The sequence below is a fragment of the Rhea americana genome, unplaced genomic scaffold (assembly GCF_003343005.1).
Source record: "Rhea americana isolate MKP2758 unplaced genomic scaffold, rheAme1 scaffold_135, whole genome shotgun sequence".
In the NCBI taxonomy this organism is placed as follows: domain Eukaryota; kingdom Metazoa; phylum Chordata; class Aves; order Rheiformes; family Rheidae; genus Rhea; species Rhea americana.
Window position 1 is genome coordinate 1,165,545 of NW_028185428.1, and position 25,102 is coordinate 1,190,646.

Genomic DNA, 25,102 nt, shown 5'->3' on the forward strand with positions numbered 1-25,102 from the left:
CTCGTGTGCTGGAGTAGCAAAGATGTTTGAGAAGGGAGGGGTTGAATAGGAATGGGATCATAAGCTGTTGGGGAGAAGTGAGTGGCAATCCAGCCAGTGTTTCTGGCAAGCACACGACTTGATGTGAACTAGCATATATGTGAAGTATCTGTATTTGATGACTGGTTGCTGGGATGCTTGACTGAAGAGTTGCCTCTTGGTTTGAAGCACAGCGTTAGTAGTAGAACTAGATTTCCTTGGACTCCGGAGCACAGCTCCCTCCACTGTGCTGTGCCTCAGCTACTTAYATGAAAGAGGGCAAATGCATTGATACTTCTCTGTTGTCATTTCCATTTCAACAACRGAAACTCAATGTCCTGACTTTTCCCTCTTTCTCTAAACTGATCTGCTTTAGGGTGCTGGAAGATACTGGTGAATGTCTTTCTAGTCATCCCTATGGCTGCCACTGTTGTGACAGCTCAAGTAGTAGGTTCAGTTGTTGCCCTGTTGTCTTTGGCCAGAGGATGAGGCAGGTGACATAGCTCTTTCCTGCTCATGCATGATGGCTCCTTTCAGAAAGTGCTTTCCTGTGTGACGCAGATGCAGGTGCCATGAAGGGAAGTTTCCACTCATGGGATATGATGAGGAAGAGGAAGCGGAGCAGACTGGAGTCCACTCTGTCTTGCTGCTCCATGCCTATGTATGCCTACCAGCAAGAGTCATTTCCCGTGGCTGGTTGCAGTGGTAAATCATGGATGCCATATTGATTTTTTTTTAAAATGCTATGCTGCTGGTGCCTATACTGAGTGCTCCTCAGTATGGTCTGTGACCTGCATATGCTGCCTAATTCTATCTAGAGGCTGTGCTGCAATTACCACAAATTAAGTGGAAAATGGATTAGTAAAGTACTGTAGACAGAATTATGGCTTCCAGGATGCGGCACCCCCTGAATCAGACACAAAAGCTACATATTTTTATCACCCAAGAACCTGACAGAGAGATCAGCTCTGTGAGGAGGCTGTATTAACGGAGGTTGCTGCTGTGAGATGGTTGGGGACACTATGTTCTTCTCTAAATCATAATTACTCTTGAGATTTTCTTTTTGTTAACACTAAAATCTCTTCCTTGTCTCTGCCAAATATATTCTGGGTGGGTTTAAAAAAGGAGGGAAACTAGCAGTGAGTTACAGAAGTTGTTTGGGCCATTCAAAAATGGATGATAAGTCTGGATTGAACTGTTCTGTGGTGTTACACCTGATACCTTACCAGAGCTGCATTTTTGGGAACTGTACAATTGCTTGCYCTCTGGACCCTTTCTGAGATGCCTCAAATTGGGCACCCAAAATTACTTGTTGCTATTGAAAACATGTGCATGAAACAAACTCTTACATCTTAAAATGTGAACTTCAAATGTTCTTGAAATGTGTTCAGTAGATTAGCAAAGAACAGATACAAAAATCACTGCAGAGACTGACTTAACTTGGGAGAACTGTATCTAGAAATKAGGATATTTCTCCTTTTGTGACTCTTGTCTGTCTTCCATGACATGGCCTGCCTGCTGCAATTAGCATTATGGGGTTTTGATGRTGGTATTGGTTACTGGAGACTCCTGTCTTCTCATCACTAATAGATAAACTTGATAATCTGTTAGTGTTTTCTGAGGTCTTGAGTTTCATGGCTAGATGATTAAAATAGGAAGTTCCTTATGTTAAGACTAATAAAGACTTTTAGAGGTTAGATACTTATGCCTCCTTTCCTAGGGAGACTCTCTATCCCTAGTGATCATGCAGTGTCCAGTTGCTTATCTCTTGATTGTTTAAGCTGATGAATGAGTTTAGCAAATACTTCTGAGGTTTGTACTCAGAGAATCTTGTGCTATGGCTGGAAATGGAAATGATTCTGGGTAATAGAAGCTTAATAGAAGTGTTTTTTTTTTCTTTGCCTGGTTGCTTTTGGAGACCTCAGTTCTCAGAATCAGCATAGAGGAAGGAGATGGGAGGGGTGGAGAGAGGAAGGGAAGAAGAGACTTGCATTGATTTTTGCTTTTCCTTTGGAGTGGCACCAAGCTATGTGAGAAGSGAATACAATCACTGCTGCTAGATTTGGAGGCTGCAAACCTGGCCTCCCTTTGCATCCACCACCTATTCCAGTAGCTGAGCCAAGCTGCACATGCTTACAAAATGGGAGCCCTCTGGTGCGAGCTTGGCAGGAGGAGGAGGATGTATAGGGATACCTTCTTCCCAGACCCTGGACAGCAGGGAGCTGCTGGGCCTCTACCGGCACTGCAGCACTTGGGGGACACAGCARCTTCAAGTCTCAATGGGTTTGGTTTGTGTGTGGTTTAACTGAGACCTGCTGGGATGGGAGGGTCAAGATAGGGCAGACCTGGCTGTCACTTTTGCTGATGTTTTACTAGCACATTTCTGGAGCCTGCCAAGAGGAGGAAGTGGCAGCCCGTACAGTAGGCCACTTCCTGACCAGAGCTGTGGGCTCACTTCCCTTGCCATTTAAGTAAGCTGTTCAGAGCCAGCAATATCTCCCTCTGTCTAGTATTTCCTGTGATTTCATAGGAAATTTCTTTTGCAGTGACAGCTGCTGCCAATTTGTGTAGCCCTGTTTTCTGACCTCAATTAATTCTTTTTTAATCTATTGCTGAGCAATGCTTAAAATTTTCCATCAAGTTCTCACAATATGGCCTCTGTGATGCTATTTCCTATTGCTGAGCAGGTCAAAATTGCCACTGCCCTGTAATAAGTGCCTTCGAACTCATCACTTGCACCAGAAAAGCAGAAACTAGGGAAGAACTGGTGTTCTAGAAGCTGCTCGGTTGTGCTCTTCAGCTCTAAYTAGCACCCCTTAACATCCATATCAGATTCACCATTAAGCAGGTATTATATGATGCAGCCCTAGTACAGTGGGTCCTTTCCCAGGCTTGGCCTCTTCAGCTCAGTATTATTAATACTTGGGATCTCAGCTTGCTCTTTTTTGCTTCTTCAGTTTTGTTTTCACCTCCTGTTTCTTCATAGTCACTCCACATGGATGAAGGGAATGGTGCCTCTCATAGGATAGCAGAGACTAGATTTCAGTAAACCCTGAGCTGCTGCCAGATGTCATCCTCTTTCCCAGAGTGTCTGCTTGGCAGATGTTCTCTGAACCAGCTGGCTTTGGGGAGCGAGGGTGCCTTGAGCTGCAGGAAGGCATTTGCAATGTCTTTGGTTCTCAGTGSGTAGCTGTGTTTCTTAGAGCTTCCCCATGGGGCCTTGGTGCTGCTGCGATGACTGCTGGTTTCCACACCTGCATCCCTTTCCCACTGCATTTTGAGATCAGTGGGACACTGACCCCTCTGTGCATCCAATTGGGAGCAGGAATCTTCTTCCCACAATGACAGTTGACTAATGCTTTGTATTTTCAAAGCCAGTAATAGAACTGACATCATATGGGAAATCACAGAACACAAGCCCGTTTCTTTTTGCCCACAAAGTACCTTATTTGGGCCTAACAGCAGTGGGTGATAAAGCTTGCATGCMTTTGGATTTCCCTGGAAGAGAGAARTGAAGGGGAAGAAAGGACTGATGCTTTTCTTTTTGTGGTAATATCTAAATGCTAAAGCCTGGAGCCTTTAACTAGGCATTGAAGAGATGTTGAACTGAGGTCTCTCTTCTGCCATCTTGGAGATCTATRTTGAGAGGAGCTCAGGGCTTGCTGGAGTAAGCAGGGAAAGGGGCTGGTGGTCAGCTGCAATCTCCACGGGGCAAATCCAGCAATCGAGGGGAACGTGAGCTTGGAGAGGCAAGCAGTGCATGCCAGGGCGCCTGCCCCAAGCTAGCCACCATGGAGATAGCTGGGCATGCAGTATATGTTGGCTGCTTCCCACGCTCCCTGTGTCATGAAGGATGGGAGCSAGCAGAGAATTTAGGAGCGAGGGATGAGAGCAGGTTTTGGCAGAGAACCATCTTTTCCCCATGCTGAGCTGCTGGCCCCTCTCAGAGGGAAGGCTGTTACCCACACAAAGAGTCTCCTGTGATTCTGCTGCCACTTGCAGAACCAGATTATGAAGCCTTTTGTTCAGCTTTTACTTCTTTCCCCTCCCCCCCCCCTTTTTTCTTTCCTCCTTGGGATGGTGTCAAAAACTGACTTCTTGTGTCTGGCTAATTGATGTGACTGGTGCAGGCATGGATTTGGTCAGCTCTCACTTGCTAGACAGGGACAGAGGAATGCGGCTGTGCTTGGCATTCCTGTCGCCCAGCCTGAGGGAATTCTGTTGATAAGAGGAGGGCGAAGGTCCATCTCCCCTTTCCCGTGATTGCAGCTCSCAGCCTGGCTCTGACCTCTTGTGCTGGTGTTGTGCAAGAGTGGAAGAGTTTGCTTCCTTCGCTCAGCTATTTCATCATTCCAGCCCTCTTCTTTTGTGTGCTGGTGGCATCTGGTCTTTGATGACACCATCGCCATCGCCATCATAAGTTGACAAAGACTTGCTTTCTCTTTTGCTGTCCTGGTATGTGCCTGGTATGTGCCCTAATGCTCATTAGTGGAAAACCAGAGCCTCAGAGCGGGCCACAGCAGCTTGACAAAAGCAAATCCCATAGTCCCCACTGACTGCACAGGACTTCCTGCAAGAGTAATCCCATGSGCTGTCAAGGGGATGGGGCTGAACTCTTTTCAATGGCACCATGCAACAGGACAAGAGGCAACGGGCACAAACTGAATCACAGGAAGTTCCACCTGAATGTAAGGAAGAACTTTACTGTGAGAGTGACGGAACTCCACAACCTCTCTGGGCAACCTGTGTGTTCTGTCTSTGGGGATATTCAAAACCCACCTGGATCCAACCCTGTCTAACATACTCTAGTTGATCCTGCTTTAGCAGGGAAGTTGAACTAGATGATCTTCAGAGGACCCTTCCAATCTCAACCATTCTGTGATTCCATGTCCCTCAGGTTTATCATGATAGGGGGAATGCAGGACCTACATGTTTCCTATGTTGTCCTGAAATTTCTCTCTCCATTAGACCAGATATAAATTAAAAAAAAAAAGGCAAAAAAAAAAAAGCTTTTTTACCTTATTGTGGAAAGCAGATGAAAATAAGCAAAGTGATGACATACCTTGTTAGCTACCTGCACTTGACTTGACCTATTTTTTTTTTTTTTTTGGTAGAGTTTTCTCCGAGTTTCATGGCTGTTAAGAACCAACAGGGCAGACTTGCAACTTGTTAGACCTGGGCCCTACTGCTTCAGCAGACGTGTCCCTCTGGTATTGGGCTGTCTGCGCAACTAGCAGCTCTTCTTTGGGCAAAGCCCTTCCTCAAGCCTCTGCTTCCTGGGAATACTGCTGAGTTGGTGCATTCTCCCCTCTCCCWAGCAGCGCTTGTAGCCCACAGCACTGATAATTAATTCAATTATGGTATTATCTTCTTAGCTTCCTGTTAATGAAGGCACTATCTGCCAAAATGCTAGCTGTTGATACACAGCTGCTTTTGAAGGGCTACCTCCCGTGGGTGGCCAGGCAGYATTATCACCTAACCTGTTAATGGACAGCCACRGGGWGATGTGGGAACAAGCAGGTCAGAARGGAACCACCTCTGCACTGCGTGACATGTGTAAACCTTCAGCTAGGCCTAATTCTATAAACAGGCACCATGCAGATGTTTCTGGGTTARTAAGAAATATAGCTAATTGCTGACATAAGATAAATTGGTAATAGGAGAAGTAACAGGATAAACTTGGCACTCTGCCGTGTCCTGACTTGCTGTTGGGTAAGCCCTGTTACAAGTCTGCTACTCCTCCGGGGCATCTGTGCCACACTCGAGCTTAGGTGGCCAGGGCCTGGGAGTCACRTAGTAATGCTGCAGTCTAACAATTATTGCAAAGTAATCTGTGCAAAGCCYGATACAGCACTTCGAGCTTCCTGCATAATAAAAACACACCAAAATGCTTTACACTGCATCTAATTTAACTTTTTTTWAAAAGATTTTCACAGATATTTTTAAATAATTTTGGAGAGGGAAAACAATAGGATTATCATTTCTTTTGTTTCCTTTTGTTTTTCTAGCTGACCTGGCTGACTGCATTGCTGAGAGCGAGATTGGCTCTTGGCCTCCTTGTTCTAGCCTGTGCTTTGCACAAGATAGCAGGGCTCAGAAGGRGTCTGCATCTGTCTGCCTCTCGTCTGTCTGTCCTCTTCCTCTCTCCAGGATCTTGGAGGGCTGGGTAGTTTTGTCTTTGGGGATGTGATCAGTCATGTGCAGAGCTTGGATGGAAACCCTTGCTGCTGACATGATTTGTGGGAGTCTCCTTGTGCCAACTTCCTTGGTTCCAAAATTCCTGGTCTRCTGCAGTGTGTTCCCCCCTGGGGCTTTGTGGAAGGGTGCTCTCTGAAGGAACCTGCCCTGTCAGGGCTTGGTGCTGGCATGCTTTGGTTTCTGCAGTCCATCTTCTGATGTGCATTTATACATCTCTCCCTGCTATCAACAACTTGTGGAGCTGCTGCATGTTTTCCTTTTGCCATGCCTCCTCCAGGGTTGGGTGCGCACTCTGGCTCCTGTCAAGAGCTCTGTGCTGAACCCCATCCTTCAAAATCAGCAGAGGCATGAGGGGCCAGAAAGGATGCAGGGAGCCTCAAAACTTAATGACTGGATTTTTCGGGTGGCATCCMTCAGCTCCGAAGTTCACTTTTTCCTATTGCTGTTAAATGCTTGTCCCTGCTGCAGCATTAGGTTGTGTGGGGCTGTGATGAAAGAACTGTCGGCTCATGACCAAGAGACTGCATTTCCACAAATGTGTGCTCTGGTATCTGCTGATGCAAACCGCCCACCGTGCTTAGAGCTGGTTTTGGCCTTGTTTTCTTTGGAGTGGGTTTTTAGCTTTGCTTTGACCACAAGCTTATGTCTAGTAAGCGGATGAACTGGCATTTGCTGCTCCCTTCTCCGGTGCTGTGTGATGTGGCAGCCAGGCTCGATGTGCTCCCATGTGACCTGCCCCTCCAACTTGCTCCTTTCCCTTCCTTTCTCCTCCTTCCCAGTATTGCTGAGGGCACACTGGTTTGGGAGATGCCCGCTGCTCCCAGCTAAGGGGCAGGCTGGGCTGCGGAGAGGGGTGTCGCTCGCTTCCTCCTGCTCTGCAGGAGGCACTTTCAGTCAAAACGAACAAACAAACAAACAAACAAACTGCAGGAAATGGGGAACTTCCAGGGCTGAAGTTCTGACCTGGCTTGATGGGATCGCATGGTTGGGAGCCTTGCAAAGGATGTCACCGATCAGACAAGAGTTATGTCAAGGCATGTGCACATGGGAGAAAACAGAGCTTGCACCACTTGTGCCTTGGAGACTATTAGTACTCCTATGAGCAAGAGATACTCAGCTTGCATTCAAAAAGGAGAGGAGGGAAAAGCTTTCAGTGACTCAAGTATTGCGTTACTTAACAGTAATCAGATGTGCAGTATTTGTGACTTGTTTTGTTTTGCTCATCCTTCATCAGTCACAAGCTTTACCAAGCTTTTCCAAACGGGAAGACTGGGGTTAGACTTATTTAGTGTCCTCCTGCATCTGCAGGGGTGCAAGAAGGGTGTTGTGCAGGGTACTGGAGATGTTGAGTAATCCTCTATTTTCGCAAACCTGGGGAACGACAGGAGGGTGCTCCATGCCCAGCAGCTCCGAGGAAGCCATCCTGGCCACTGCAGCCTGCAGTGACTCTGCCTCAAGGAAACTATTCCCCTCTCAGCCAGGCTCATTTTGTGGCTTCCAGTAACGTCAGAGCAATCTCCAGTTATTGCTGAGTCTAGATTCATTCTCTTTGTTGCAAACTCTTCAAAATCTGTACTGAAAAGAAGCTGTAAACAGTCTGTTTGTGCTTAGCTTTTGAGACGTAATGTTTTTGTTTTGAAGGGAATATTTGAGAGCTTCATTTGTTTATTCCTGTTGTCTGTGCACATGTTGGGGGAGGTTTATATTTTTCTCAAAATACACCAGGAAAAATACCTCCTGCCCTCCAAAGCTCAAGTGTTTTATCCTGGTGCATTTTGAGATCAGAGAAAAAGAAAATGCATGTATTACATGTGACAGGGCAGGCGTGCAGAAGGTCATATTGACAAAAAGGACTTAGCGTTATCATAACACTAGAAACAAGATTGTGCCTAGCAATAAAGGAACCTATAGCTAGCAGCAGAGGCGTCCTTTAAAAAGTAGGTGGAAAAATAAATGYCAAAGAGCAAGACCTGTGAAAAGCAGCATGCCAAGTAGTGAGTTGGCCAGGAGGACCTTCTGGGGGGGGGGGTACCCTGGAGCCCTGCCCTCAGAGGGGCTCCCCTCTACGCAGGTGCCCCAGTTGTTTCATGGCCAAACTGCCGGCACGCAGGAGTGTGGCTTTTACAGCTGCCTGCTCAGGGACAACCAGCCTTCACCAGGCTGTGCAAGCCCAACTTCAAATCCATCTCGTGGAGCYGGAGCTGAACGAACATCTCTCTCTATGGTTGCGTGGTTTTCACTATGCTTTTAGATGTTAATTGTGTCAGAGGAGAGTGACTGTATAGACTTCGTAGGAGCTTARGACGCTTACTGGGGAGATTTGTCTCCAGTGCTTCGATACGTGCTTAATTATTTATATGCTCCAATAGGAGAGGACAAGACCCAATTCAAATACCCCGGAGGTCAGTGAGCTTCAAGTGATGGGAGGTGGGAGTTCAGACCAATGTGCCAGAGAGGATGAGGAGTCTGAGTCTTCCTCCTCCTCTTCAGCTCCATGTTAACTGCAAAGCCCAATCCAACTGGTGTTTTCTGGCAAGAGCAAGCAAAGGAAATGCTGAAGATGTGGATCCTGCCAGGGCTTAGGTGTAAAGCACTGTGGATGCTGCAGGCCTAGATAATTGTGTGCATGCCCTGAAGCAGCAGTGCAGACACCTAATGAGAGTGGGAGTTGATTAGCAGCTCTCTGTGCTGAGGGGAATGTTTTGACTCCAGCTGTGTTGATAGATAAAATTCCTTGCCTGAGGGTTTTGTGCTTAAGAGAAGAGTCCTAAGAGAAGGGAGGGCACCCGGAAAGGCTAGACTTACTCCACACAGTCCTCTGCAGTTGCATCAACCAGGGAATTGTTTGTTTACTGCTGAAGATCCCATAAAACACCTCCTCCAATCTTGTGTAGCCCAAAGTGTTTCTCAAACTTGAGGTACATCTTTTTGGTAATTTGCAGGCAAACATGAGTGTGTGCTTTCAGTCCAAGTTAACTGTAGTCCAGGAACTGYGTCAGTGTTGTGCTATGCTTGAGCTAATAAGCCTAAAATATGTGATTTGGAGAAGTTTCCAAGTTCTAGTTATTGAAGTTCATTAGGATGAAACCTAGGAGTTACAGAAATGCAGGTTACATTAACTGCCYGTACTGAACAAAATAATAGTTGTAAGCACCATCAGTGATGAAAAATGACGTGGACCTTGAAAATAGAGGGAAGTGCGGAAACAATGGTAAGATCTCGTGTTTCTGTAGTTGCTTTGGATGTGCAGCGTACTGCAATGGGCTCTGCTATACTCACAGTGCTGCAGGTCACTGTGACCTGACCAGCAGTTACATGCAAACCTCTGAGGATCATACTGGTCTGGAGAACRGGCTTCTCCTGAGGAGAGTGGCTTTGTATTATGCAGGTTAATTATTGACTTTAACCACTTCTCTTGCATTTCCTTTTTTTAGATGCAAATGCTGGACAAGTTTCCAATGGAAGGAGGTCAGAAGGACCCCAAGCAACGAATCATCCCCTTTCTGCCAGGTAGGTGCAGTGGGCTCCAGCAAAGACCATGGTGGTTTTGGCATGGCAGTGGGCTTTTTCACAGTACATGTACACACACATCTGCTTTAGATCTTACCTCTTGAACCATCGGAGTATTAACAAATTATTTGGTTTGCACTCTGCCCATTAGAACATTTATGTTTATTAGAAAGGTGCCTAGTGAGTGTTTAAAACTCCTAGTCATTCCCTCTCCCTCTCGAGAGCACCAGTGGGGGTACTTCAGCTAAGTCATCCCACGTGCACCACTTCTGTCAGTAATAACCCTTGGGCAGACCAGCTGTTTTCAGGATAAGCGTGGCCAGCATAGCGCAGGGCTGTGGATGGCATGGAGGCTGGTCATATGCTGTTTTTCCTGCTGTGTGCTACTCAAAGGGCTCTCCAGAGAGCAGRAAATAACATTTGAAATTGAATTGTTAAATGAAGCTGACTGACAGCCATGGCTTCTTCCCGTGATGTTTGGGACCAGTTCCTCCAGGACGGATTTATGTGGTGTGCCACAGCCCGACATGCAGCTGGGCATTTCTGCTTCCCTAGCAACAAATGTAACGATCCGTTTCAAACTCGTTGTGATCCATTTCAAACTTTGTGAGAGTTGGGGATTGCTGGTGGCTGCCCTTTCGTGCTGCTGTTAAGGAAAGGGGGAAAAAMCCCCACTAATATGCCTCACAAAAATACCTAGGCAAAAGGGGACCCTCGTAGTCTTTCATGCACCCATAACTAATGGATTTGACCACAAAGTTGTCTTTATCCCCACCCCCAAGTAGCTAATGAGTGTATTTAGAAATGTCATGGTACCATAATCACTTCCAGTGGCTGTCGAGTCCATTTAATGTAGCCATGTGGACTGTGTTCTGCTTCCTGGCTTTTCTAGAAACAACGATGTTTAGTGGGGTTTGCTTTTCTCTGATTGAAATGAAGAAAATAATTTACACCTCTTTACAAGCAGAAGGAATCTAGTCTGGATTCTCCATAGAGATATTTCTGATTCTCTTATCCCTTATTAGGAAAACCAAAGCACACCTGACATTAATGCAGAGGGAAAGCCATTGCTGTACTGTTTTTGCTACCAGCAAGGAGTGGGGAGGAAAAGTGGAAGTCAAATTGGCAAAGGGCATAACTTAGAAAAAGTGGAACTACAGTTTGCCTGTGCCCCACTTACGAAGAATTCCCACCAAAATGCTGCTGTTTTTGAAAGGCAGTGATTTGGCTYGGGAAGCCTGTCCTGAACCCTGCTTCTTGCAGCTCATTCATCARTATTTGTTTGTTCTTTTTTTTGAAATAGTTCCCCTTTGTTAAGTGGCATGTCACTGGGATTTCCATTGGAGGAAAAAGGGGATGAAGTTGCTGGGAAATGAAGGCAGAGTCTTGTGTCTCAAAGCAGTTTTGGGATGTTAGGATRGCCATCCTCTGTAGGAGCTTATTTATTGCTCCTACAATACTACTGTATTGTATGTACCACAGTACTCCTACAGTACTGTGACTTTTGCCCTTTTGCTCTACTCCCCTTTCTGCTATAGGATTAAATAATACAGTTTTCAGAGGTCACGCATTGACTTTGCAAGCTGCTGGAACATGCTTCTACCAGCAATTTTTCTTGACATTTTGTTTCTGGAATGGCTTGCAATAGCTGAAAAGAGAGATAGTACTGCTACGGTGRCTTTGCGGATTTTTTTTCTTTACTTCCTGGTGCAAGCGCAGAGTAAAGGGTAGTTGTAATGAGATGATCCAGGCATGGGACTATGGCCTACTTCTTGACAAGAGGTAGTCACTAGATAGATATCTTGAATCTGCCTGATCTCATGGAGCAGCTTCAGGAGTCCTTGGACTTCTTGCTTCTAGGCAGTTGTGTTATGAAGAAGTGGGAATTGTTTTGCCTTTACTGTTCATTGTGGAGTGGTGAGGAGATGGTGGCTTTCTTGTGAGCCCGTTGGTGAGTGACCTAGCCTTACCTAGTGAGATTGCTTGCAAGCTGTGTCTGCCTCTGAAAAAGGACTTCACTTGGGAGCAGGAGAAGGCTTTAATAGTTACTGGCAATGCTAGAGGGTGCGGAAAACATGGTTCTTTTCTGGATCAGTTCTTGGCCTTCCCAATTCAGGATGGCAGAGAACTTTTTTACTTACAGCTGAACCCAAAACTTTGACTGGCTCTGTCTAGGTATGCCATCAGAAAGAGCTCAGTGCAAACAGGCCAAGGTCTTCCTCTGCAGATTGTACATGGGGTATACTTAAACTTGCTAGATTGGTGATGAGGTTCAGCTTCTGTGAGTACTGTAGTTTGTTCCCAGTCCCCTTTTTAGCAACATTTTTAGCATCTGAATTTCATTACTAGTGAAGATTTGGCTCCAGTGGGCTTACTGAAAATATGCTGCTTTCTGGGAAGCCAGTTCTATGGTAACATTAGATATTGTGGCCACTGAAGCACTGAAAAATGTCTCCTGTTACCCTGTACGTCCTGCTGCCGTTGCATTCTTAGCAAACCCGTAAGCCTCTGAAGCTCAGGGTGACCACCACGACCTGAGAAGATCCCGTCTGGGATTGTCTGTCAGACTGGTTTCCTGGAATGGGAGAGAGCCCAGTGATTGCTCTGCAGTTATAGTATCCAGCCCAAAGGAACGCTATTCATTTTGTTTTGCTTTCTGTGTTAATGTTGTTTGTTTCATAGATTTAACTTTTTTGGAAATTTCTAGGCACTTCAGGGCCTTTGCAGTAAGTCTCTGATTGCACCAAAAAATACTGTTTTAGGGGGAAATCCTTCAGCCCACTCATCAAAATCATAAAGCTGMGTTCTCAGAAGTGGAGTTTGGAGCCAAGGGTTCTCCTTTCCTGGATGTCAGTACAAAACTCGTCCTGCTGCACAGCTTGGTTTTGTCAGGTTCAGAGTGGCAGTATATTATGGCACTCGAGCACTGTGCCTGCAATCCTGTGTTGCCATATAGGGGAACTTGGAAGTGGACTCCTGGCTATTTCTACTGGCTTCGAGTCATGGACACATCCTGCTCAGCTTCATGTGGTGTTGAGGATGGCCCTTTGAAATGCCTTTGGCTGCACCCAGCTGACGCATGGGATGCACTGTGGACTCCAGGCTGGCATCAGAAGCAGATGATGAGCTTTGTGCAGGACAGTCACAGCAGCTCAGTCCTTGTGTGGAGGAGTTGACCGACTAAGGGTTACACGTTTCTTGGCTGAAGAGATGATCGTATGGAGACCCCAGGAAAGAATGAACTAAGAAAACAAATGAGCTCAGTTGGGCCAGTTGTATAAGGGCTGTGCCAGATCTTTCAGGAAACAGCTTTTATAAGGAGAGTGGAGCCTTCCAAACTTTGTACAGCCCAAATGGCCTGGAGCTGATTCTGGCCAGTCTGGTTCTCTCGAAATGTGAACCTCAGCAAGGAGGGGTTGCCTTAGGCTGAGCTAACTAGTGTTGGCTGTAAAACTGCTTTTTAGGAAGCTCTAACTTACAGACAACAGCAAACTCCTAAGAAAGAGGGAGAAAAAGGTTTGGTGSGATCCCTTTAGAAAGCAGAAGGATGTCTACTTTTTACTCCCTTTCCCATATGCTAATTGCTCATTATGGGCATCAGTGCTGTCCACATAGTTTGGAACTTTTTTCACAGAATTACTGTGGGGATGCTAGTAGCACCCTGCAAAGGAGAAGGAAGACAAGTTGCCCCTTTTCCAGCTGTGTGACTGACATTCCACCATTTGCATTGTGCCTGCGTCACATCTGTAGATAGAGCAATTACTGTTTTCTGCTTTAGCAAGATGGGCATCTCTGCCCTAGCACTGTYGTGTGGAGAATCCTAGGCTAGCTTGGAGCCCATAATCAGTAGCTGACTTTTCTGTAGGACTTCAGCTAACACTACTGAGGTGCAGACAGTATTACCCTAGGGGGAGTGCCATGCTGAAACAGCCRCTCTGCTTCTGACCCTCAAGCTGTCTTTAAACAAACTCACTCATTTCTCTCCATAGCAAGACACTGTAGACCTGAGGGAAAAGGCCTTGGGAACGTTTTGTTCCACTGAACTCTGGCATTTCTCAGTTAACTCCTCTTTTGGTGAGCTGCGGTAGGGCTTTGGAGAAGGTTTTGGGGTATCTTTCCATGCAGTTCCGCTTTCATGAATATGAAGATGAYGGCCGGCAAGTTGGTGAGACTGATGGCACTGCCAAGATTACGTGGTACTAGGTAAGGGGCTCTTTCCTCCTCCTTGCCTTCCTCTCAGCCCTTAGTTTCTGCAGGAATGCYTTCTTTGCAATGGGAAGGATAGCGTGGCCGTTGCTGTCCTACAACAGCAGAGAGCAAGCCCCTCTTTGGGATGGGAAGAACCTCATGAAGTTCAACAACGGGAAGTGCAGAGTCCTTCACCTAGAGAGGAATAACCCCAGGCACCAGTACATTCTGTGGACTGACCTGCTGCAAAGCAGCTCTGTGGAGATGGACCCCCAGGACCATCTTGGACAGCAAGTTAACCATGAGCCACCAATGTGCCTTTRTGGCCAAGAAGGCCAGTGGTATCCTGGACTACATTAGGAAGAATATTGCCAGCTGCTCCAAGGAGCTAATTCTTCCCCTCTACTCAGACCTAGTGAGGCMAAATYKGGAGTACTATGTCCAGTTTTAGGCTCCCACATRCAAGAGACGTGGAGCTGCTGRAGCAAGTCCAGCSAAGGGCTACTAAGATTTACCATTTTAGCCTAGACCAAAATCCTTTTCTTGTATCAAAGGTGACCAGTAGCATCCTGGGGTCTTGCCGTTCTTTTCTTCTGTGGAGGTTTCAGCTCTTCAGGTTTATCTCTCTGGACAACTCATCTAAAGCCTGAGAGATAGCTTGCCCCTCATCTCCTGTTTTGCCTATGGTTTTCTCAGTGACCGTCAGGAACAGGTAAGAGTAACTGTGCTCCCGCCGGTATGATCTCAAACCATGAGAGTGTAGGGAGCTGCAGCAGTTTGGAGCTGTCTTGATAGTGGCACCAATTCAGCTTCACTTTGCAGACATGTGAGACTCCATGCTTATGATATACCCAGGCCATTTTGCTGGTCTCCCCTCTTTTTTTTTTTGCCAGAGTATCCACACAATTCAGAGCTTTGCCACAGATGCTAAGTGAAGAGCTCCTGAAAATGATGTCTCCTATGCCTGCTTCCCTATCCTAGGAATAACCCACATAGCTGGCTGCTTCATGGGCTGGGACTAATTATATGTACACTCGGGGCTGCCTTTTTTTGAAGTGAATTTGGATCCTATGCCAGGGAAAATCTGGATGTGATTTGAAAGGTGCAGAGAAGTGAATTCTTTCCGAGGCAGTGAGGCAGGGGGAAGAGTGGGGGGCAGTCCTTCAGGGTAAATCAAGAGGCACAGACATTTTTCCACTCTTGAAATATCTGGCTTCTTTAGTGGCTGTGATCAGCAGGGTGATGTGTTTAAGGTTCTTTGCCTCTCTAGCTTGCTTAAGATCCAGTAACAGTCTTTGGCTCAAAATGAGCCTCAACCATTTTGCTGGTTGCAGTACCTCTGCATCATTTCTTTCTACTGCTTGCTCCCTGGTATAACTTTAGCTCTGCCTGGAGAATTCTGGCGGGAGGGAATCATTTGCAGAGCCATATTTTCCTACCTGTCTGTCTGGAGAGATTAACCTCTCTTTAGAGCAGATAGCCCAATCTCATGCTGCCGGAGACCTAAATTCCTTATCAGCCCTTTCCCCGTCCTCTCATGACACTTTGCAGGCCTTGACAAATAGCTGAGGTGGCTGGTGGCCCCCCCATGTCGCAGCCCCCTCTCCAGAGCTGGTGCAGCACCCGTTGTGCTCACTTATCAGATAAAGCAAAGCAGCTTTGATTGGCCCTAGAGGGAGTTGCTTCCACTGCTGGGAGATCAAAAACTTTCTGGCATTGGATGAGATTTTAGGAGTGGACAGAGCATCTTGAATGAAGCTCTTGTGGCTGTGTCGATGCTGGCGAAAGCAGCCCTGGTGACACAGGTCTGGTGTGCCAGCTTTGCAGGGTGTCTGCATGGGGGACGAGGCTGTGCTCTGCGGCTGGGCGCGGGTGTCAGCCGTCGTGCTTGGCCGGTTGGCCACAAGGCAACACTCCGATTTTATTTCTCCAATTGAAGCTCTGAACCCAGCTGTGTGCAGCTTAACGCAGAAAGGGCAGCCTCTGCTCCAGGGACTTCACTGCTGAATGTGAAATAAAAACCAGTAGACTGCATCCCGATGTCCTGGCCAGTCTATGTTAGTTCAAGAAGTATTGCAGTGGGATTTAGGGGGGTGGGGGGGGGGTGACAGGACTTCAGGAACAGGGAATATGGCCAAGAAGAGTTTTATGGAGGGATTTGAAGGAAAGCACACTGGTGGCTTGACAATGTTTGCAGGAAACMTCTCTCTAGTATGGGACAAAGCACAGGACAAAACATTAAGATGCTTATTTAGAAATTTGACAATCTAAAGCAAGTGTAGGGCAAACAGAAGCAAGATTCACATTTCAAATCAACTGGRAGATGAAGGTAGCCATCTCCTAGCCATGTGTGCATCATCTTTTGTTGCCCTCCATCCCTGCATCCTGCAGGCGCACATGTGATTCCCTGTTTGAGTAGCCAGCTGGGCAGCACATGGTAACTGATGATTCAGCTGTGCTGTCAGTGGCATTTGGAAAGTGCMATGTAATTGCTAACAGACAATATTGTCTGGTGCTTTCGGCTCCTTGCTTTGCTGGAGCCGAAAGTGAGGAGGTGGATGGGAAAGGGAATGGGAGGGAGTGAGATTCATGGCAGTGTTAAGGGTGGGGACAGGAYAGCACGTGGATGAATGTGTCCAGCCTAGAGGGGTAACAGAGCAGCCATCAATGTTTCGCTGGTACGTAAAAATGGACAAGGATAAAATCGCTGGGTCTGAAGACAAGAGAGACTCCCGCCATGGGATACATGTTTCTCCTGATCCAATCCTTGATCCATTGGGAAAGGTAGAGAAGGAGGGGGTTGGAGGGACAGATGGACAGTGAAACCACAATGAAACAAACAGGTTTGTTTCTTACCTTAAGACTAACTGTAGTTGTATTAAGGACATTGTATGGGCTCCTTTGAGGAGCTGACAGGGCCGCACAATGGATCCTGGTACCATCAGTTCCAAATAAAATTGAACTGGTTCTGGAAACATTGTACTGTCTGTGCAGAGCCGCAGGAGGTARCTGGGGTGCTGTGAGCCCAAAAGAGCCAAGGCATCCCTTGCTCTGGTGTRAGGCTAGTGGTCAGCTGGCTGGGGTCAGATGCTTGGCAAGTGGTTGAGCTCCAGGCAGCAGGACTGCTAGGACATGCCATGTGACAGCTTTGGCTCATGTAAGGTTTGCAGGGACACTTTAGATGAATTTGCTACCAATCTGTCATATCAGATGAATTCCTGCTGATGTGTGGTTGGTCTCTGGCCACCATGGATGGAAGCAAATAACAGTGGTGGAAGGAGGGGATGTGCTTGCTGAAGAAGGGAAGAAAGGGGARTGTAGCTGAAGTGGTAGAACATAGCTAGAACTTCAGAAGTGGAGAGCGTCATGTCCCAGAAAGTCGTGAGCTGCATCCACTGAATGGATGGTGTCTCAAAACAGCATCAAGGCTCTGTACTGTGTGTTTTTTCTTTTTCTTTTTTCTCCAGGCTCCTCCTCTAGTAGGGCAAGGAACAATAACAACTCCCTCCCATTAATTCAGAGCTGATTACTGCTAAAGAAAGGAAATGGAGCCTCTGAAACAAAGCAGGCGTCAGAGCTAGCAAGATTGCATCAGATGGGTCAAAAGAGGAGTCAGAGCAAGGGRAAAAAGCATGAATTAACTGAGGGCCCATAACTGTGTTTCCAGCCTGTTTCCAAGGTCTACCACATTTACCCTCATTCTGCTGTGCTGGGGAGACAGGATGCTTCCTCCCATCTCAGAAGTCCCACAAATGTGGCTAGATGTTGGCTTTGTGGTAGGCTGGGATTTTTTGGTTAGGTTTTCCCCTGTCTCCAGTCCCATCTTGGGAGCCAGCTGTGCTSACCCTGTTGCTCTTACTGAGGACCTGAGCACAGCTGCTGAGGGCTGGTCCAATCAGAGACATCTCGGAGGATTACGCATGGGTGCTCCCCACCAGAGAAGCATGCATCCAGGTAGCTGGTTAGTTTTAAGAACAGACCAAGGTCAGCACAAAATTAAAAAGGAATAAACAAGCACCGGAATAAGCAGAGGGAAGTAGGAGACGTGACTTCTGCTGCTTGATTGCTCTGGGATTCATCTTTTCTTTGGGTTAGTAAAAGTCCCAGTCGCTTTAGCAGGAGCTGTTTTAATCTCTGGGGAGCAGCTTGCCTTGGCAGCAGTCCTGGTGGGACCAGCTGCCCCGCAGCGGTGCACAGCACATAAAGAGCAGCAGGGYGACAACAAGCACACATCGCCCTCCAAGTGCCTTCAGAGCTTCTGCAGAGGCTGGATGTTGTTCTCTGCTCCTTCCCTGTGGTCATCATGAGGAGCAGGAGTGGCAGGGGTCTGTGCCTGGAAACTGCTGTGGCTGGGATCCCCCACCTGCCCCTGCTGCTTCTGGGTCATGTCTAAAGGACCTGGAGATTTTTGGAAAGCACTACATAAAGAGCTAGATATTTTTATTATTCTTGGGTGGTGAAATCTGATTTTTGACTCTGATGTCCTCTTGGGGTAAAAAATTCTGGTGGTTTACTTTTTTCTAAATAAAAGTAATCCCTGTTACTCCAGAGCAGCCCTACAATAATAAACTGATCTGCCTTGCCTAATTCTCCCCAGCAGCTGTAACCAGTCAATAAGTGTATGAAACATGATATAAGGGGAGATATCACAGGGAATGTCCTCCCATTGTTGCACTGAAGATCAGTGAAAAGAGGCTTCATTTGTTTTGATTTATTTCTTTTAAGGAGTTGCATTGATTTCAGCTCTCTCCTTTTTGGCTTTATTCCTTCCAACTGTAAAATGAGAGTTGTGTTGGTCAGACATCTTCATTCAAAATGCTAATGGAGAATAACAATACTTCCAGGTAACACTTACACATCAGATGCTTGCAAAACACCTAGCTGCTGCTGTGAAAGGAARTGACAAATGTAAATTAAAGCAGGTGCAATGCTTTAGTGCAGCTATAGCTATATGAATATAATGTAGCACTTCATAAAGGTATTTACCAGAGCAAAGTGTTGTATAATGCAGAAAAATGAAGAAAGAACACTTTCTAAATTTGAACGTGCACACAGAGTATCTTCAGACCCATTGCCCTACTCAGAGGGACCACTTATTTCCTTTAGGTGTTTTCTGTTTTTTAAGACCTAGACAGAGCAGGCAATATGTCCTGTAGTATGGGGTACTTCGCCCTAAGGCTCGGAGACTTGTGAGGTCAGTTGCTCGATGGTGGTACCTTCCCTCCATCTAATTTTCCAAAGTCAAGTTACTTGGCACGTTCCCAAGTGATAAAAGTTCAGCCCACTTCTCATAGCTTGCTTTGTGTGGATAAAGGACAGTGTGTTTTAYTGCATTTTCTTGTGCAGTGCCTTCTGCTAATAGGGAGGAGACTCTGCTCTGACTGCAAGTACATAACCTTATTCATAGGTAAATATGAAAATATAATCATTTCCTTTCAGCCCTCTGAGTGCTTGAGTTGTGGGAACAGTGAGGAGCTAGTGAAGTGGATCCTGCGGCAGTACGTCCTTTCCAGCTGATAAAAGAAAACCACTAGTGAGAGARACTTGCTAAATTGTCTTCCTTCCCATTTTCCTCTTTGTATTTCTCATGCTGATGTTGATGCTGAGGGTAGGAGCACTGCTATGAGGATGTTAGGATTAAACAGTAACTAAAGTGAATCTCATGCAAGGATGTTYTTACACAAAAGGTTGAGGTGGTTGTTACTGAAGTAATTTTTGCTGAGTTTACAGGCATGCAGGAGCYGAGGATTTGAACGGTTGCATCACGATTGTCATTGCCCTTGTCTTGCTAGATAACATGAAGGCTGCTAACTTTGCTCTCCCTTTCCTGTAGCTTTGCATCTCTTGTGCTCCAGAATTATTGTGGGAACAGTACAGCTAGTTGTGAGACTTTGTGGAAAGTAATCAAGCCCCAGGGACTTCCCCCCCTTTTCTGCTGGCATCTTTTGTTGCTGATGTTTCTTCTTCCTGTTCCGCGTGGCATGCCTTCGCCTGCCAAGCACCAGGCTAGGAGTTGTTGCAGGCTCCTAGAGGCAGCCAAAAAAATGTACAAAGCAGAGGACACACAGAAACAGATGTGGGCAATTGGCACCATTGCCTTCACTGTATCTCCTGGAGCTAAAGCAATGATGGATGCAGACTCGAGATGAATGACACTGTGCATTTCCTCTGCATTAGATAGTCTTAAGYGATGTGAAAAGTCCCAGTGGCAGCAGTTACTCCTGTTTTGCAGATATGGTCAAAGGAAAATGTGCCATGGATTTCCACATTTGCATCCCCTTGACCCAGCAAGTTGTCCATCCTTCCCTTGCAGGGGGAAAACGGTTTGCTGTTTTCTCGCTCTCCAATTCAAGGTTTAATAGCCGTATTTGGCAGCACTGGGACGATCTGCAGTTTTGTTAATTAGATGTTTTGTTAAAAAAAAACAACTTTTTTTTAGAAAATAAACTTTCTTGTTGGAAAGTATTAGCCCTAGAGCAAATCAAAAGGGGAAATGGATTTCTTGTTGGTTTATACTTTCAGTGCCTGGGCTAATTTAAGATCACTTCATTTGTTGTGATGTATTTATTCCCCATAACTATACTCTTTTATTGTTGTTATTCACTAACATCTGTTCATTAAACACTTAAGTATTCCCACACCCAGAGTTTGTTATTTTAGAAATTTATAATGTATCCACCCATTAGTGATTTCATCTTGGCACACTTAAAAACAATACAGCTATTCCTTTCAATTGGCAATAAAAGTACTGTGATCCATTCATCTTTTAAAAAATCATTGTTTAAATAAAAAACCATGCAGATAATATACCATGATACCTTATGAGAGGGGAAATCAGTTGGTATTTACTTGCCTGCTGGAAAATAATTGCTAGAGGCAAGGAAGGGACCTCTGAGCTTCTTACTGCTCCTAGTCTTTCCAGACAAGTTTTGTTCCCAGCCTATTGATCCTCCAAAAAACAAAAGGACAGATTGTACAGAAAGGCATTTTTTTATTTCACTATACCGTGAAGGCTGCCAGATGTGGCTCTGGCAGGCTGCAAGAAGGAATGCATTTTAGAGCAGAGCATTTCCCACCATGAACATCTCAGCCCCTCGCTGTCAGCATGACACAAATGAGAAGCAATCCTTCTGGTATGAGACAATCTGACCCTTTGAATTTCACTGGAGGGCAAGTATAGAGCTAATACTGACKGAGAGTGCTGTGTGCTCCTTTTGATAGTCCAGTTTTGAAGGCGTTCTGCATTAGCTGAGCCTAATAGGAGACTTGGCTCCTCCATAAAGTTCTGATTCATGCTCCTTACACGATGAAGTTGAGTTGTTTCAGTTCATCTCTGTTTAAAAAAATGTGTTGGCAGGCTGCAGAAGTCGTGTATGTTCCAGTTCCTGGACAGTTCAGGAAGTAGCAGAATGGTGACATAGCATTGTTTTTAAAAATCGTGACAGATGTGGTCATTTTGACACATCCTGTTCACAGATACCTTGGTATCTCTGAGCTTCTCCTTTCTGCAATGCCTCAGCTCCTGCAAAGGTTGAGCGAGGGTGAAGCTAGCTATGGTACAGCTAAGGGTTGTGTGACTCTCCAGAGTGCTTTTTCCTTTTCTGATGTTCTTTGCGGAGAGAGTGTTTTGATATTTGGTTATGAGAGGAGTTTGGCTTCTGGATTGCCCACTGCTGTCTCTGATAGGGAAGGGGGTTGCATGGACAGACACAGCGATCTCAGTGGTCGTAACACTGTGGTGAGAAATCCAAGCAGGGACAAAAAGGGACTCATTCCTGGCATATGGAAGATGTCAGGAAGAACTTGAGGAAACTTTATTACCCTTTCCCTACACCATGTTTTAGGTTATTGTATTGCAAATCRGTGCTAATATATATTCCTGGTGCTTTGGAAAGTGCTGCTCTGAAATCCTACCACGTACCAGCCCTTTTGATCACTCCATCTATATATGCATCTTTTTCACTGTCTGTTAATGGCTTTTGTCTTGTTAAATGCTAAGAGAGGCCGTTCTCCGGGAAAGCAGCTTGAAGCATTTAGGACTCGTTAGACTTCAAAGGCAGCAGGCCTGTGCCACAAGTGAGAGGAGAGGAAATGGAATGGCAAGAGGATTCCATTAATGGAGAATAAAAATAAACCCCAGACAGGAAGGAAAATCCTATAGGTCTGACTCAGAGCTACAGTCCGAAGACTGTGGCTTCCAGGGCTGATTCAACACTGGAGCTGCACAAAGAGATGCCCTCTGGGTTGGCTTCTGTCCACACTAGGCTTGAATGCCTCAAGCTCAGAAGCTGAGGCCTGGAGCAAGGCTAAGGTCCACGCTGTCTTTTGCAAGGACATCTGCTTTTCGGGCAAGTGCTTCTATTTGTCAGTTGACCTGTACACCCATGACTCTACAGCAGTAGTCCAGCACGTGTGACTGGTGCAGCCTCTGAATTTGCACGCCAGCAGACTGCAAGGTGTCAGGCACTTGCTTTGATAGGAGCTGTTCTTCCATCTTTACCACATGGAGGGAAGCTCAGCTGATGAGGGAAGATGGGACTGTAGCTTGCTGGTAATTGTTTCTTCCTCCTTATCCCTTCTYCTAAATATATTTGCCATTTAAGGGTGCTTTAATACGGTATTTAATCCATGGGAGGGAACGCACTTCTCTGTAGGTAAGGTGCTGTTGCTAGAACAGGATGTGTAAGGAATCGWTCTTGACAAAGTGGTTCAAAGGAGATAATACCTGAATGGAAGCATCTTGCTGACCTGCTCTTCTCCTGTTATTCATTTCTCCTGTTTCAGGGAAGATCCTCTTCCGCCGAAGTCACATCCGAGATGTTGCTGTCAAGCGTCTGATACCTATCGATGAATACTGCAAGGTAAGGGGAGGTTTTYAACTTCAGTCAAAGATGCTACCACTTCGATGAGGCTAAATTCTGTTCTGCTAATGGAACATAACTGTGTGCCAGTGCTGGGAAAATTGGAAGTGTGGGCTATCCCTCACTATAAAAACATGTATTTGTACCTCTGTGATGAGACAGCCTCCTGCTGATTCTCCTTTTGTACTGCGTGATGAGCTCTGCGGGCTCTGAGGCCTGCACGTGCTGTGTGCTGGATGGCCCAGCTCCACTCTGGTTCCCACCATGCTGCTTCGCTGTCGCTTTCTTTTCTTCTCTTTCTCAAGCTAGGCATGAAGGACTTGGTTTCTCAGGGAGCCGTTCCTTCTCCTTCTGATCGGACCTGCTGTTTTATGTAGGAGACAGCACTTTCTTGGTGGGATGATCCCAATCTGGGGCGTAAACTCACCTGCAACCATTATATATCTCCACATTCAAGGCATGTTTCTTTGATGTTGAATAATAGTCTGATGCGTGTGTACACATAGGACTATCCCATGTTTCTCCGAGTTTCCATTWTAATGCAGCCCAGTCCCCATTTGTCTACTGCACCCTCACCTTCCTTTTGCCGTGCTCTTGTTTCCCAATTTCCCGTACCTGCCTGTTGTTAGCTAGCTCATGCTCTCTCTGCCATTTAGAGTTTTCATTCATTTCTCATTGAGTTCCTGCAGGTTTGGTGACCACTCTAAGTTATTTGCACAGAATAAGTTGTTTTTTAGCTGTAGAGACTTACTGGGAGCCATCAGAAATCGTCTCTTCAAAGAGGCAAAACATAGTTGATTATCCATATCTTTTCCCTATAAGTCTGTGATAATCTGCTCTATGTTTTTATGAATAGAAGATTGTGCTTAAGTATAAGGCAGATGATGTTGCTAGGGCATTTTTTTTCTGGAAAAAAAACCCCAAGCAGGAACCGCTGCTTTCATAAGGCAGTGCTCTTGCTGGACTCAGAGAAGGGCTGTGTTCTGGTTCCCTCCTTATTGAAAATCTGGGCGATTTAAAGTAAGGTCCAAGAAAAGCAGCAAAACAATCAGAGCTGGTAAGAGTAACCCGTTCTAAGCTGAGTTTTCAAAGGACTCATTGTACCAGGACTGACTAGGAGGGGCAGTGGAGGTCTGAATTTTTTTTTCCAGTTTATTCTCTTTATGTTCTACGTTCCCCCCTGAATGTGGGMACTGCCTTCCTCCAGCTTAAGGGATTTTGAGGAAGTCTTGATTTGATTATAGATAAAAAGAGTTGTGGTGGTGAGATGCTCTGCCCCTACAAGACTAGACAGACCTCTAGAAAAGTCCCTGCTAGAGAATAATCCTGTCGCACTCCCTGGAGTGAGAAAATGGTAAATGGATTTCAATCTGATACGACGAATCTGTCTTTAGTAAATGGCCTTCTCTTCAGGCTTGTAGGTCACGGAGCAGGTGACTTGCTGKGCTTCCAGCAACATGAACTCAAGCCCTGCGCTGATGGCCCTCCCCACCTGGAGGGTGGGCTTGCTTGGCTCAGGCATCACTGTGTCGAGTGAGTCAAGACTAGGTAGGCTTACTTCAAGGTGCCCTGAAAATTGAGCTGCGGCCATGGATGCCATTTACCACATGGAAATGGCATCCATGAAAATCTGATCTGCTAGACAGCTATTTGTGCACCCAAAAGCCAGAGAGTGAGTAGCTTTTTTTTTTTCCTCCTGTTTTTCACATAATCTTGATTGCAGCAGGCCTCTGATTAGTGGTTTGACTGTCTGCTGTGTTGGCAGTGAGTGACTGCGCAATGAATGGCTGGAAGGGCTTTTAGGGGCCCACAATTAGGTCAGTGTGGAGCCGCATCTGATATGTGTGGTAACCCCAGGGCTTTGCATATGTGGCTTTGTCTCTGGTACAAAAGTAAGCAGAAATTCACAGTTTGCCCATGCTTGTGTCACAAGACTGCTGTGACATTAAGTGGAGGGGAGAAGGAATTCTGTAGGAAATTGGTCAAATATCTGCCCCAGCTTGGGAAGCAGAGCTGCAGCACTGGTCCCTGCTTCCAAATCCTCTTTCTTCAACTTCTTTTAACTTTTAGCAGTCACCTCCATCATGGCCTACGTTCCTTCCAACGAGCAGAAATCAGAACAGTGCACTCTGCACTGGTGTTTGCTCCCACCCTGCTTTCCTGGTACAGTCTTACCGCCTCATCTACAGTCTGAATTGGAAGGCATCTGCAATGGTTCTGGCCCAAAACAAATATTGGTGCTCCAAGCATTGTCCCCACAGCTCCCACAAACACCACAGTGTAGTCATTCGTACTCTCACCCTGCAGCTCCTGCCTTTGAAGCCTGT

The 25,102-nt window shown here is 46.1% G+C and overlaps 1 protein-coding gene across 1 annotated transcript in view; it reads left to right on the plus strand.

Annotated features, from left to right (window-relative positions):
- Positions 1 to 25,102, plus strand: part of SH3PXD2B (SH3 and PX domains 2B) — an 88,158-nt gene that overhangs the window by 31,889 nt on the left and 31,167 nt on the right. The window contains exons 3-4 of the mRNA XM_085298129.1: positions 9,651 to 9,726; positions 22,699 to 22,775. Of these exons, the coding sequence (XP_085154255.1) occupies positions 9,651 to 9,726; positions 22,699 to 22,775 (153 nt within the window). The remainder of the gene's footprint in view (positions 1 to 9,650; positions 9,727 to 22,698; positions 22,776 to 25,102) is intronic.